The 14018-nt window shown below is 37.2% G+C and overlaps 1 protein-coding gene across 1 annotated transcript in view; it reads left to right on the top strand.

The window, feature by feature from the left end:
• Positions 1-14018, top strand: part of RP1 (RP1 axonemal microtubule associated) — a gene marked incomplete at both ends in the record, with an annotated part of 160715 nt that overhangs the window by 122750 nt on the left and 23947 nt on the right. The window contains 1 exon segment of the mRNA XM_079299550.1: positions 9326-9474. Coding sequence (XP_079155676.1) covers positions 9326-9474 — 149 coding nt within the window.

The following is a 14018-nucleotide window of genomic DNA, read 5'->3' on the forward strand; positions in this document are numbered from 1 at the left end:
ATTATATCCTGATATTTAGCAATCTATAGTTACTCCACTTGTGAATACCTCATATCATCTAACAAAATAAAAATAATGTTACTGATGCACCAGAAGAAAAACATGGAAATATAAGCATAGTGTGAGCAGCTGGAGTAGTGACAATTTTAGAACAAGAAATAGCTGTATTTCAGCACTGCAAGTATTCTAGGTCTCTATTGAGTAGATTCCATAGGATTCCTACATAGTCCACAGAGCAAGGCAGGTGTCTCCTGAGGGTAATTCAGAGCAGAAGCCCAAGGCTGGTCAAAATCTGCCACATCTTTCCTCACTGATGATAAGAAAAATGAGAGAAATCTTGCATTCCTTGTTTATGCACCTTGATTAATGTCTGAATATAGCTGTGTAAAAACAATTTCCTTCCTTGGTTCCTTCCTTACACACGCACATATAGTCCTCAAAAATCTGAGTATAGACTTGCTAATAATTTCATGTCTATGGTTGTTGATACTCAGTGCTGCATCTATTGAAAATCATTTGTGATCTGGGTGTATAATGGATCCAGAAATAATATGACAAATAAGCAGCCTACGAGGAATGGATAAATAAAAGACAAATCAGCAAAGAGCAATATACCTCAGGGACCAGAAACTATCTGGATACAATAGAACTTACTAAATTTCAGGCTAAGTCACACATTGTAAAAGAAGTAAACCAAATAGTATTGTTTTTTCAACCATTTAGTCATGAGAAGAACCTTCAAAGATTAATAACTATTCAGGAACAATAGAGTTCAGCTGAAGATCATGTAGGTACAATCCCTAAACAAATAGAATCCATTGCCTCTCTTTTCATTAAGGAACCATAAAGTTGGCCAGGGAAGCAAAAGCACAGTTACTAATGGGATGAGTTTATTGGAAATCAGAAAATCTGAAACCCAAATAGAACTTTGAGTTCCATTTACTCAAACAGTGACAATCAGGGTAGTTGTTAGTCCACTGGCAGATCTAATGGCAAGGATTTTAAACTATTTTATGAAGACTTAACATCAGCAAACATAATGCCTCTATCTAAAAAATAAAAAACATAATGTAGGTGAATATAGACCTAGTAATTGTTCACATGAAAACCTTTTAACACACTTATAAAGAAAAGAATAGTTGAGACAATAGGGGCAAAAGAAATAAGAAGGAAAGCACCATGACTTTACTAAAGATAGACTGTAAAACAAGATAATACTACAGAAATATTTAGCAGTAAGACAAATGTAATGACATTTAATCTGTCTAAATTCCTGTACTGAATTTTATTTTCCCTGTGGTATGGAAATTATTAGGTAATCACAAGAAAGTGAAAAGTAGTAGTAAAAGGAAGAACTGCAAAGAGCTGGAGAAGAGACAGTAAATATGTTAATGAAATCTTTTGGTCCTACAAAACTATCAGGAGAATAAAAGGTTGTGTGATAAACTTTGAGAGCTGAAGGAAAGAAATTGTACAGAATTCTGTGGCAAACAGCTTGTATACAACTAAGTGTAAGCTCAGCTAGCTATTTGAGCTCTCAGTTCTGATACACGGTCCTAATTTCAATTGTTTTGGGTTTTTCTTTGAAATTTGGAGCAAAGTAATAGCTAAGGGTCCAAAAACTGTATTTGATCTGTACTGCCGTGCTTTGTAACAATTTCTGCTACACAAATTCATCAGCAGGAGGACTGTGAGAAATACCTGTGTTTGTTATAAGACCACAGGATAATTTTGAGACAGTAATGTGACATGGCTATGGGGTTACTTTGACCCCACAGTGTATTACCCCACCATCATTATCAGTCAAAATCAAAGTGTATTACTGGCTTTACAGAGAAACTGTGATATTTCACTGGTTATGCCATGTGCAATTGTAGCCACCTCTGTCCAGAAGGACTGGATCAAGCTGCAATAGTTGTAAAGAAGATATGATGACAGAAAATGGCAACTCTTTGTTGTGAAAGGGTATTGAAAAAATTGACAGATTCAGAATACCTAATGAAATGCTCAAAATGGACACAGTAGTGATCTATCAAATTAATGATGGCTTACACATCAAAGAGGGAAGAGAGTTGTTTAAGCTAACAAAGTTGTCTTAAAAATAAATGGGTTTCAGCAGTCCATTAATGTCCTTCTGAAAAGATGTCTGAGAAAGAAAAAAAAGAAAGATTAGATTTTTAGCACTGTGCTCTGTGTTGGGTTGACCCTGGCTGGATGCCAGGTGCCCTTCAAGGCTGCTAATCATTCCCCTCCTCAGCTGGACAGGAGAGAATAAAACACAATAAAAGGCTCATGAGTCAGGATAAAGACATGGAGAGATCACTCAGCAGTTACTGCCATGGACCAAACAGACTTGACTAGGGGAAATTAGCTTAATTTATTACCAATGAAATTAGAGTAGGATAATGAGAACTAAACCCAAATCTAGAAACGTCTTTCCTCCTTCTTCCTGGACTAAACTTTATTCCCAATTTTCTCTACCTCTTCCCATCCAGTTGTGCACTGAGACAGGAAATGAAGGTTGCAGTCAATTTATCCATTGTCTCTATTGCTCAGCATGGGATGACAAGAGATAGCCCTCCCCAAACTTCTCTGAAGTGAAGCCTTCCAATGGGCTGCAGTTCATGAACTGCTCCAGCAGGGATTCCTTCCATAGGGTGTAGTCCTTCAGGAGCAAACCTGCTCCAGCACAGAGTCTCTCCATGGGGCCATAAGTCTGCTGGGAGTCTGCTCTGCTGGGAGCGCAGGCTTCCATGAGATCTCATCCTCCTTTGGACATCCCCCTGCTCCATCATGGGATGCCTCATGGATGCAGATGGATCTCTGCTCCACCATGGGCCTCCATGGGCCACAGGGACACAGCTGCCTCATCACGGTCTTCACCACAGGCTGCAGGGGAATCCCTGCCCACCCTCCTTCTGCATTGACCTGAAGAATGCAGAATTGTTTCTCTTGCCTTTTCTCACTCTTCTCCAGCTGCAATTGTGCAAGTCTTTCTGCTCCACTTTCCTAAACACCTTATCCCAGAGGTGCTCTCATCATCACTGATGGCTCAGCCTTGGCCAGGAGTGAGTCAGTCTTGGAGCAAGCAGGCACTGGCTCTGCTGGACTAGAGGGGCTTCTTCTAAAGGCTTCTCACAGAAGCCAGCCCTGAAATCCCCTGCCACCAAAACATGGCCATGCAAACCCAATACACTGCTTTATACTTAACTAAGGAGAAGGAAGGAAGCTGCTTTTAAATTGGACCTTAAAAAATTTATCAGAAATGGTACCATTTAATTTATGTGTTATAGCAGCGTGTGGTACTGTACTATCCAACAGCCATAGTCCTTCCATTCCTGGACAGCTATATTTTGATAATTTTAGGCCAAGAATTTCAGTACTAAAGGGCTAAAATATCCTTATGCCACATGGGATGTGATAAATTTTCATTTGACTTCCACATTGTCACAGATATCATTGGTTTCATTTGCATTTAATGTTCATAGGCATGAAAATAGATTTAGTACTAACTTACTAAATCTAGTCATAACTCTGAAATTATTTTAGATGATTTTACAGATAGTAAGTACTAAATTTTTATGTCAACAAGTGCTGGATTTACAGCACAGATTCTTACCAAATCTAAAGCAATAAAGCTTTATTTGCATTAGTTAGTAGGAGACAAAGACTTTCCTGTTGTGGTTAGGAAGTTGAGGTGACTGAACATTCTGAAGCTGAGGTAGGAAGCTGAGATTTATGGACATAAACTCTGAGAGTCTCTGGTTCCATTACTCAAAGTAAAATACCTGTTTTATAAAATAGCTATTTGAAATTATCAGATCCATACTTTGTTTTGCTTTGCATAAACAGAGCTAAATCATGTTATTAAAAAACTCTGCTCAATTGTGCAGTTGCCCAGGTGACCAAAAATTCAGATTTTCACAATTTTTAAAAATTGAAACCATGACTTTGCTAAGCCAGAATTTTCCATATATTCTATTAACATTACTTAAAATATTAAAGCTGGCTAAATCAGTGAGATTTTTTTTGGATGGGTTTCTGATCTTCAAAACAATCTTGTTGATTGAAGCTTTAACCAAATATTTGTTCCATGTAAAGTTGCTGAAGTTACTTAGGAGCCTACCTGGCATCAGTCCATAGTCCTTCTGAGCCTTCATGGATCTGTCAATTCATCTACAATGCTTAAGTGATTAAATGTTTCAAAAAGACCTAGTAAAAATTCTCCTGGAGTGTTTCCTGAGTCCCTAAAGTAGACAAATTTATGTGATGCTGTGTAGGACTATTTTTAATCTCTCAGCAAACATTACTTCTTCATAGAAGAAATGGATAAAGTTTGGTACTTTCCTGTCATGATAACTGTGATGAGGTGTGATAAAAATATCACATTTCAAGCTCTGAACCAGTTTATCTCATCCCCATCTTCTTATAGTATGTATGGAGCAAATTTTAACATACTCATTTAAGTAAATCCCTAAAAACTTAAAATGAAAATATACCCTTCCCTGACCAAAGGCACATCTGATAATCAGTAGTATCTTGTAAAAAATATGCTTCTTTTGAATGGTGACTAATGAGAAAAAAAATTTAAAATCTTTAGAAGATATATGCAAGGGGCAGGGGGAGAAATCAACAGATGGTCATGGCTCTTCACAAGTCTCTAATGTGGAACTGGCAGTCTCATCTGCACACTGCTCTTGGACTGGCCCATCTCTAAAGAATCAGCTACCACTATGGAAGGACTGGTGTCCAAATTTGCTTCTCACTAAACTAATGATAGCGAGTGAACCTGTTATATGACAATATTTGAGCTCAGTAAAAAGGTGGGGATAGGTTGCTAGTCACTCACTAACTCAGCCTGTTACAAACTGATGCATTATTTTGGATGTGTAGCAAACCTATTTTTTTTTTTTTCTGCTGTTTTAACAGGGACTTGGGATGTCCACATCACAACTAGTGGTATTTCTTCTAGTTCCACGAACCCTAAAATGTCTCTAGCTGTATGTGGGGAAAAAGGAACTTGTACTTGAGTCATATTCCCCAAAGGATCCCTTAAAAAAGAGCAGATTTATGAGACTTCTATTGAACTAAGTAAGAAAATTAATACTATATTCAAAGTTCACCTAGAAATTGAAGAAGCTGGAGAAGGAGAGACTTGACAATGCCATGAGGTAAAAATTAAAACCTAAAGCAATTATTTATTGTGTGTCTATTTTTTTTTTTTTTTTTGCTCTTTCCATATTCTGTTGTTATTTCTTTCAATTTTCAGTCCTGTCTGACATTGCTAAATTTTTAATTTACAGAAGTGCAATGCTTGTACAGTGCTAACTTCAGAGACTGCTCAAAACATGACAATAGCTATGGATAACAAAAATCTTGTGAACTTGGGTGTTTTTTCTGGACAGCCATATATACAGATGTGTCATCATCTGTACTATATCCAGTGATGTCTTTTCAGAACTGTGCTCACTGGCATACATTGCAGTATTTACATAACTCTAAATTGGCTGTTACATGTTGTAGATTCAGTGATCCATGGCAAATAATTAAGGTAGACACTAGACATGCATTTTGATGAAACTATCTGCCTTTTGAGTTGGCATGTGAAAAAAATAAGTGAATAGCAAAAGTGACAATCCTTCTTCTGATATCCAGCTAAAATCTGTCTTCACACTGAAATTGCCATGGCATTTCACAGAAAAATATCTTCATCTTCTTACGCTGGCAAAATAAAAACAATTCTAAAGGAAAGAGTAATCTTCTCTAAAATTACAGACATGCTTTTCTCCATTAATGTTTCTATTTTGTTCTTATTAAAAAATGGAGAAAAATTATTTTCTTTTCTAATACATGCTATTACTGAGCTGAACTCCCTGACATTTAAATGGTAGGCAGGTTGTTAATTTCATCTTCATAGCCAGATGAAATAGTCATCCAACAAATCTATCAAAATTAAGACTGCTTCTGGAGTATTGCAGGAGACAGTAAATCACAGCAAAAATTTCAGAACAGAAACTTGGCAGTTGAAAACAGTGACATCTATTAGTCTTCTTTACTTCATTAGCTCAGAACAATCACTTAAAGTTCAGTTTAAGAGAAATCAGCATAACTTATATAAATAAGGAAAAGATGCACATTTACCTTAGGTAGGAATAGGTAGAGAAATAAATTATAAATTTCCCTGCTTTGGGATACGTGTAAATTAGGTGGGTTTTAGGAAAACATTTCCTCTTATTGCATGTTTTTTTGCAGCAGGACTGGCTGAATCCTTGTATGAAATAACAAGGTTGGTACAGGAGGTTGTGGATAATATCTGTTATTAAAGACAACTTAGCAGTGTATTTACACTGCTGGTTAGGATCAGCATGGTCATTTCTATGCTATTTTGTTTTGATTTTACAAGATTGCACCTCCAGAGAGCCTGAGATTTCCCCTTTCTACCAAAAGTAAATGCAGGTGTAGTTGGTTGAATTCCGTATTTAGATTCAGACTTCATTCTTATAACCATACCTACAAAATAATAATCATGCTTTTTTGAGGAAATTGAAATCATTACAAAATAATGCCTAGAACAAAATTAATTAAGGTATGCCTTATTTCTGCAGCATGTAATAGCTAGCATCTTCATTCTTGTTTCTTTCACTTCTTGAAAAAATAAAACAGTAAATGAAATCTGAGTTTCAATAAACTGTTCAGGAATGTAGATATTATTATGAAAGGAAAATTGTCCTAGCATTATACTTCACAGTGCATTTAAAAAACTCTTTTCAGTGTGCCTATCATAATGAAAAATACTGAGAGTCTTTTGAAGACAAAATTATGCTACCATCTCCCAGTGACAATTCCTAACCAAAGCTGGTTTTGCTTACTGTCTTAAAGGTTTGGACATTTTAGTGAGTTAGGTCATGAAGAATTGAATGAGTGAATTTTATTGCCCTTTTCAAAGCAGCTTTGCTTCCTCGGAAATGTTTTCAAATATGCTGTCTCACCTAGGTTTAAATAGTTTAGAAAATGGGAATTTATCTCAGTGTAGCTGGTAGTACCATAGTGTAAGATATCTTATTATTAAAATATGTTTTCTTATAAAAAGAAAAAGCCATTTAGCTCAGGATCACCATTTTCTTAGTTTGTACATGGAATTTAATAGACATTAAAATTAGTATCAAACTCTATATATTCAAGTGATACATATGTACTGACATATATACATGTCAGAAAGCATTCCTAGTTTCTGTATTTCAGTTTTTCCCTTCTTTTTCTTTCTCCTTTTACTTAGAATTAGAAAACATTCTGCACTGTAAAATACTGTGGCATATTGACATTTCTCACAAGCTGAAATGTGCCCATATCAACACTTCTTTTTCTTCCATATGCTGGATGAATAGGTTACATAAAGGAAACTTTTTGAACATTTTAATCTTTTTTTTCCTTCACAGCAGTCTCTGCAGCAATAATGTTGACAACATTTTAATTGCCTTTAATTGGGAAAGACATTTATTTCTTCTTATTTAAAAGGCTGTTTTCAAAAACATTTTAGAAAAATTTTTTCCTCTTATTTTTAAATTTTGAGATGATGTGTCATAATTGTTTAATAGCTTGTCTTTAGCTGTAGTTTGCATTAGAGCACAACAGATGCTGAAGTTATTTCTTTTTATCTCTTTGCTAAGGTAAAGCTTTAACACAGAGAAACTAAAAATGTTCTAGAATCCCCATTTTGTCATAACTTTGCTGATGAAGAAGGAGGAAGAGTGGCTGAGCTTCCAGTTCTCACATCTGGGTCTCCTTTTCCAGCAGGTTTATCACAAATTGGAAACTCTGGGAGAGATTTGGTCAGTGACAATGTCAATTTTCAGAGCAGTCCAAAGGATTTTGCAGATATTTTCTGTTCATTTCTGCCTGGTGATGGAAGGCTAGGTCCAGTCTAGTCCAATGTTTAAAACCAGATCCTAAAACTGAGCATTGTGCATTCAAGTCTGATTGGTATCAGTTTGTGACACATAAAAGAGCAAGTGTATGGCACTGAAACTATTAAAAGGGTTTTGAACAGAGTTCAGCTTTTACTCAGTAATATCATCTGGTTCTCTCACAGACTGAGCAAGGGAAATACAGAGGAAATAACTCTTGTCCTGTAATTTCAGACTAGAAGGATATCCATGCCAACCCCCAGCACAAACACCTCTCCTGCTGTTTGTGTTCCTAGAATTGCAGGCATTCTTTTTCTGTGACCTAGAACTTGCTCGTCATCAAACTCCATCAGAATTGTGCCTTGGTCCTCTCAAGATATTTTTAGTTTGTTCTGTTTCTGTTTCTTGTGAGGTTCCATAACCAAAGGTAGAGAATAGAAGAGCTTTTATCCTAAATGAATATTCTACCATGATAATATCCTAGGCTACTCCAGAAGTTAAGGGTTTAGATCAAGCATATAAGTAATCTATATATTCTTGCCTCTTCTGTTATGCTTTCAAATTTAATATCAAACAAAACACTTAGGCAGAAGATTTGAGAAAGTATTGAAGAGAAATTCACTGGTAATATTCTTCACTTTTAAATACTTCTGAGATTTATTTCTTTCTGGAAGAACACAGATATTGAAATCTTTAAAAATGCTGCTCCTTTTTCTGAGGAGCATTTAACATGGAGGACAGGCACATTTTCTTTACCTCTCCCCATGTCTTTTATCATTCTAAATTGAATGTTTTAGGGCCATATCACCAGTGTGTTATGCATTTCCCTGGGAGTACAAACAGGTATTTTACATAAGCAGCCTTTCAAGCAGTGCTCAGTTTGAAGGGTTGTGTGTTCACACTGTGTCTTCTCCCACATGTCATCTCCCTTCCTGAGGCCAATAACTTCAGCTAGCACAGTGCAGAGAGAACAGCCAATGCCTGGACCATGATCCAAAGAAAATACAAAAGTTGCTTTCTCCCTGACAGAGTCCAGCTTAGTTTGAACTCCATGAGCATAGATGTACTTGTTGAGTGATTTATTATTGTCCATAGCCTAGGAATTTGGAGTGTTATGTATTTAAATACATACAAGTAGTGATAGAGTAATATTTACATCTTTTTATATCACTTTATTATGTGGGTTTTAAAATTTTTTTTCTTCTGCCTGTTTAAGGTCCACTCAAATTATTTAGCTTATTATCCTTTATAGTGGCTCTTAAATTCTAATTACAATGCATCTATGTGCTCTTCCAAGCACATTGGTCTTCTGATCACTCCAGATAGGATGAAAAATGAAAACATAAAGTAGTAATTTATTAAATAACATATGATTTAACTGGTTTAGATTTGGTAAATCTTTGATCTCCTTTTCCCCACAGTGAAAATCTATGTTCTCTGCATCACAGTTGGAGCTACCCCTGGGTCAGGAACAGATGCAGATGTGTATGTCATGCTGCAAGGCTCCTTGGGAGATACTGGCAGAAGAAAGTTAATTAGAAAAGGAGATGAAAATTTCTCTAAAGGAAAGGTATACTTTCAAGTTCTGCAAGATATTTTTCACTTTTAGAACCCAGTCCAATTCATGTGGATTTAGTGGGAATAGGGAAGTCTACAAGGTCCAGTTTGCAATGCTCTGTGATTGTTAAGTGTGCCTATCAATATCTCTACCTTATGTGGGAAATACCAACCCTTATGTAGCTAGCAATACTGACAGATAGTAGTGACTATATCAAGTGCTTTTATATTAAATTTTGAAAATATTGAAAGTTTTCAGTGACATGCCACTGCTTTTCCTTCTTATTTGCTTCACAATAGAACTATAAAAAGACTCAATTTCCTTTCATGGCCTCTTTTCTTCCCATGCCATTCTTCAGACTATAGCATCTTTCCCTGATTTCTGCTATTTACCCCTCACTCTGGCTCTTGGTCTCTCTCCAGACTGTCAGACACCACCCTCCACAGTTCTCTTGGGTCTACCAGGACCAGGAGGGTGTTTTATTCACTGTGTGGGACTGTTTTTTTGTAGCTCATAGACACAGACCACTCAAAGTCCAATATTTTTGCCAGAGGTGCATTTCTTTGATGCATTGTCAGTATAAGCAGAAATTGGAGGGAATTTAGGTACTGAATGTGCTGCAGAAACATGGGTAGATTTACATCAAAGTGCATGTCTTGGACATAGCACCTTGTGCTCATTGGAAGCTCTGGACAGAGGGAGTGAATTTTTCATCTGAAAAGATCACAAGATGCTTTAAACATTGAGTAAACAAATTGCTTGTATTTGCTCCGGATCTTTTTTGAAAACAAATTTGAGGATTGAGACAATTTTATAAAGATTCTGAAACAAAAATCTGCTACAGAAAATTTGGGTTGGAATAGTTAAAGTTTAGGAAAAAATCCACCAATGTCTTGCAGCCAGTAAGTTATTTTCTACTGTTGGTGTTGGCTGCCAAAAAAATGAGAGTTTCTCTAAGGATGCAAGCTTCCAAATCAGCCTAGACTGATAGCCAAAGCAGAGACATGGAATGTGTGATTAGGAGGAGCTCAGCTCCTAACTACCCCTAGCTCATCAATTCAGTGGGAATTGCAAGTGGATATTTTATTTCTGGATTTCACTTACTTGAAATACTTACTCATAAAAAAAGTTGGAGAATTTAAATCTTTATTTTTATGGGATTAAATACTGTCATTAAGGTTACACATTTTTGATCAAGTCACATTTTTCTTCCCTATGCCAAAAATTCAGATTATGGTTTACTGATAAGTTGATTTAACTGAATTTTAGAGCCCCAGTCTTTTTGTCCTCATGAACCAAAGTTAGTTTAATATAAGTTTTACTGGATTTCTCCTTAAATCATAGTCCCACTAGTGAGCAATCTGATTTCTACTCTGGTAGTTTTTAGAGAGGCACCAGGGATGCACATCTAGAAATGTTGATCAAGAAAGCAGAAGTGAACCACAAAGATTTATAACCTGAAGGATAATTTTATAGTATTTGCATCTAATTCAGTTTAGCTCAGAATTTTCCTCTCTTACAGAGTGAGATGCAGATCTGGCATGTAGCCATCTCTTCATTATTTATTTGACATTTTATAGGAGCAGTGTCCTTATATTTCTAAATGTAGATATTACCACAGGAGTATTTTAGGGCTCTAAAAAGAAATTGCTTGTAGATAAGTAATGGAGAAACACTAAAAAGTCTTGATTCACTCTTTCTCAGTAAAAATAAAGGTATTTGGTTAATTGAAAAGTATAAAATTATTCTGCAAGAAAGACTCCTGCCTATGCAGCAGTATTTTTTCATTATATATTTTGGAAATTTCCCAATGTTTTCTTCCTTTTAAAAGTAATCTCCAAAAAGACTCTCAAGTGTGGAATGTCTCTTTCTATACCAGCCCAATCACATATTGTGCCAAGCACCCCTGCAATCAGAGAGTCTGCACTTGGTGGTATAGGGGATTTGGAATACAACAGGCAGAATTTGCATTCGGAATCTTAACAGTTGTTCTGACATTTTAAAATGTGCTTTTCCTTGCAATAATTTTTCCCCTGACTATACAGTAACAGCTAGTGAACTGGAACAGTGTTTCTGTTGGAAATCACATAAAAATATGGTGTTAGTCTCACAGAATGTCACGGCTGTTACAAGTAACAGTTTAGTTATGCAGAAATACATAGAAATGTTTAAATATTCAGCATAGTTTGCAGTAGATTGGAGATATTCTTCTCTCATTTAGCAGGGTGTTTTTTTCTTTTCCTAAGTTACATGATAGTAAAAGGTTGAATTAGCATCTTATATCTGAAAAGTTGCTTTGTGCCTTTCCAAAGTCCTTGCACCTGTGAGACCATCAGGGAACAAAGGCAAAGTAATGTCTATGATATTATTAATTCACCAGTAAGGCCCTGTAGCTCACCACCAAGAGGGCAGTGCTGTCACTTTGAGACCTGAGCTTCTGGTGATCTACCATACAAATGAGTGTGAGGACTTGTCCTGCAAGAGCCACAGTCTTTCAAATTGGTATGACATTGATGCCTTGTTTGATGTTCTCCTAAAAGCTGTGAGGACAGACAGTGCAATCTCAGCACACATCTTCATGCAGCTCAGTTTTCATTAAATCCTAAGTGTTCATTCTTCATGAGTCAGTTTAAGCCTGATAGGTGTTACTTGCTTATGAGCATTTTCTTGATCCAAGTATACTCAGTGCAGACATTCTGTGAAAACCAGGGCCTAGTTGTGTAAAATCTTTACAGTATCTCCATGTTGCTTCTGACACACCTTTTTCAGCAAACGTAATTCTTGATGCTTCTGTGCATGGATGGTCTTGCTGTATGCTCTGTCATATGGCTGTGAGTTATCAAAAAATTTTCTCTTTCAGAATGTGAGTTGTTTTTTTTTCAAATCAGTTCCACCAAAACCAGAAAAGTACACTGAATATGTTATGACTGATATTTAAGCATTTTAATCTAGGTTTTATGAAATTGGCCAGTATTTTAAGTACTCCACATTATGGAAGCACTAAATTCTCTGACAATTTTTGCTTCATTCTATTAGTATTTGAAAAGATATATTCTTTATCCTGCCCTATATTTAGACATCAACTGCTCAGGTTGGTGTCATGGTAACTGCAGCACATACAAAAATTTTCAGTGAGAGGTGACTGCTGGTGTTCAGTTTCAGTACTCACAGATTAGGCACTGACAATTTAAAAAGAAAATACTTTGGGAAAAGTCCATGCCAGGATACACTAAGAATCAGAAAGTGGGACAGGGTCCTGAGGTCACAAGTAGGAAATCAGTAATGCCCAGATCCCACCACACTGACAGTGCTGATATTTTGTGACTGCAGATAAACCTTCTCTTATGGAAAGCATGCCTGACATGATTAAATAGTTGCCAAATGTCATTGATCCAAACTTATTAATCACAGTGGTAGGCTGTTGGCCAAGGTACTGTTTTACAGAAATGAGCACTAAATCAATGTGGTCATCACAGAATCATAGAATTGTTTAGATTGGAAGAGACCTTTAAGATCAAGTCCAACCATTGGCCCAGAAGTGCTAAGTCCATTACTGAACCATGTCCCCGACTACCTCAGCCTCTCCTTTGCTGGCTCTGTTTGTGGCACTCCTGGCTGCTTGCACTCCCTCAGGGCTTCTTCTGTATATGGGGGGAGCTTGGCCACCATTGCTTCTGGCCCTGCATGCTGTCACCTGCTGTGGGCTCCTGGGGGCTCTCCCTGCTACCCCTGGGGTTCCTTTGGGAAGATCCCCTGTGTACCACACTCCAGTGTTCACTGCTGACTGTGCCTGCACCTGCATGCCTCACTCTGTTGGGTTGATGTGGCCAGAAATGTGTGTTCTATCACCATCTGTTGAATCTGGGTGCAGCAGTGACCCTTATCTCCGTGGCACACACCATCTGCTAATGGGCCATCTTTAAAACCAGGTGGGGCAATCATCTTTATCTTCTCCACAACCCATCCTCCCTCCAGGAAGATATCATCTGCTGCTGGGCCATTCAGTCCCACTGTGTGACTGATAAAATTACATCATCCCACTGGGAGATGCTCCAGCCAGGGGGAGGAGCCAAGCCTTTCCTACCTAGATAAAAACTGAGATTTTTTTCTTTGCCTTTATTGGCAGACATCTGTCCTTCAGACCAGGACACTCACCTTGGCCACTTTGCTGCTTTTGGTTACACCAAAATGCTTAAATCCACTGAGGAGAAGGATAAATTAGATGGGAGCTAGGAAAATATGGAATACCACCAGAGTGAAGGAAAGACTGGTGAAGGTTGTCAGAAAGTACGAGGAGAAACACAGAAAGAAAGAACATTACTGAAGCTTTATGTAATCCTAGGAGACAGTTGCAAATACCTCAGCCATGTGCAGTTCTCATTGATACCTCCAGGATGGCATTTCCCAGTCAGTGGCTACAATCAGTGAGAGATTTTTAAGGGACAGAGTCAGAATATCCCATTGTAATCACCTAGTTTGCCTATAGAGCACTGGCCAATGTTTAGACCTGTGTGAATAATTAATTTTGGTTTCCTGACATTCTTGCAGGGTGAGAA

The sequence above is a fragment of the Erithacus rubecula genome (genome assembly GCF_903797595.1).
Source record: "Erithacus rubecula genome assembly, chromosome: 3".
Classification (NCBI taxonomy): Eukaryota; Metazoa; Chordata; class Aves; order Passeriformes; family Muscicapidae; genus Erithacus; species Erithacus rubecula.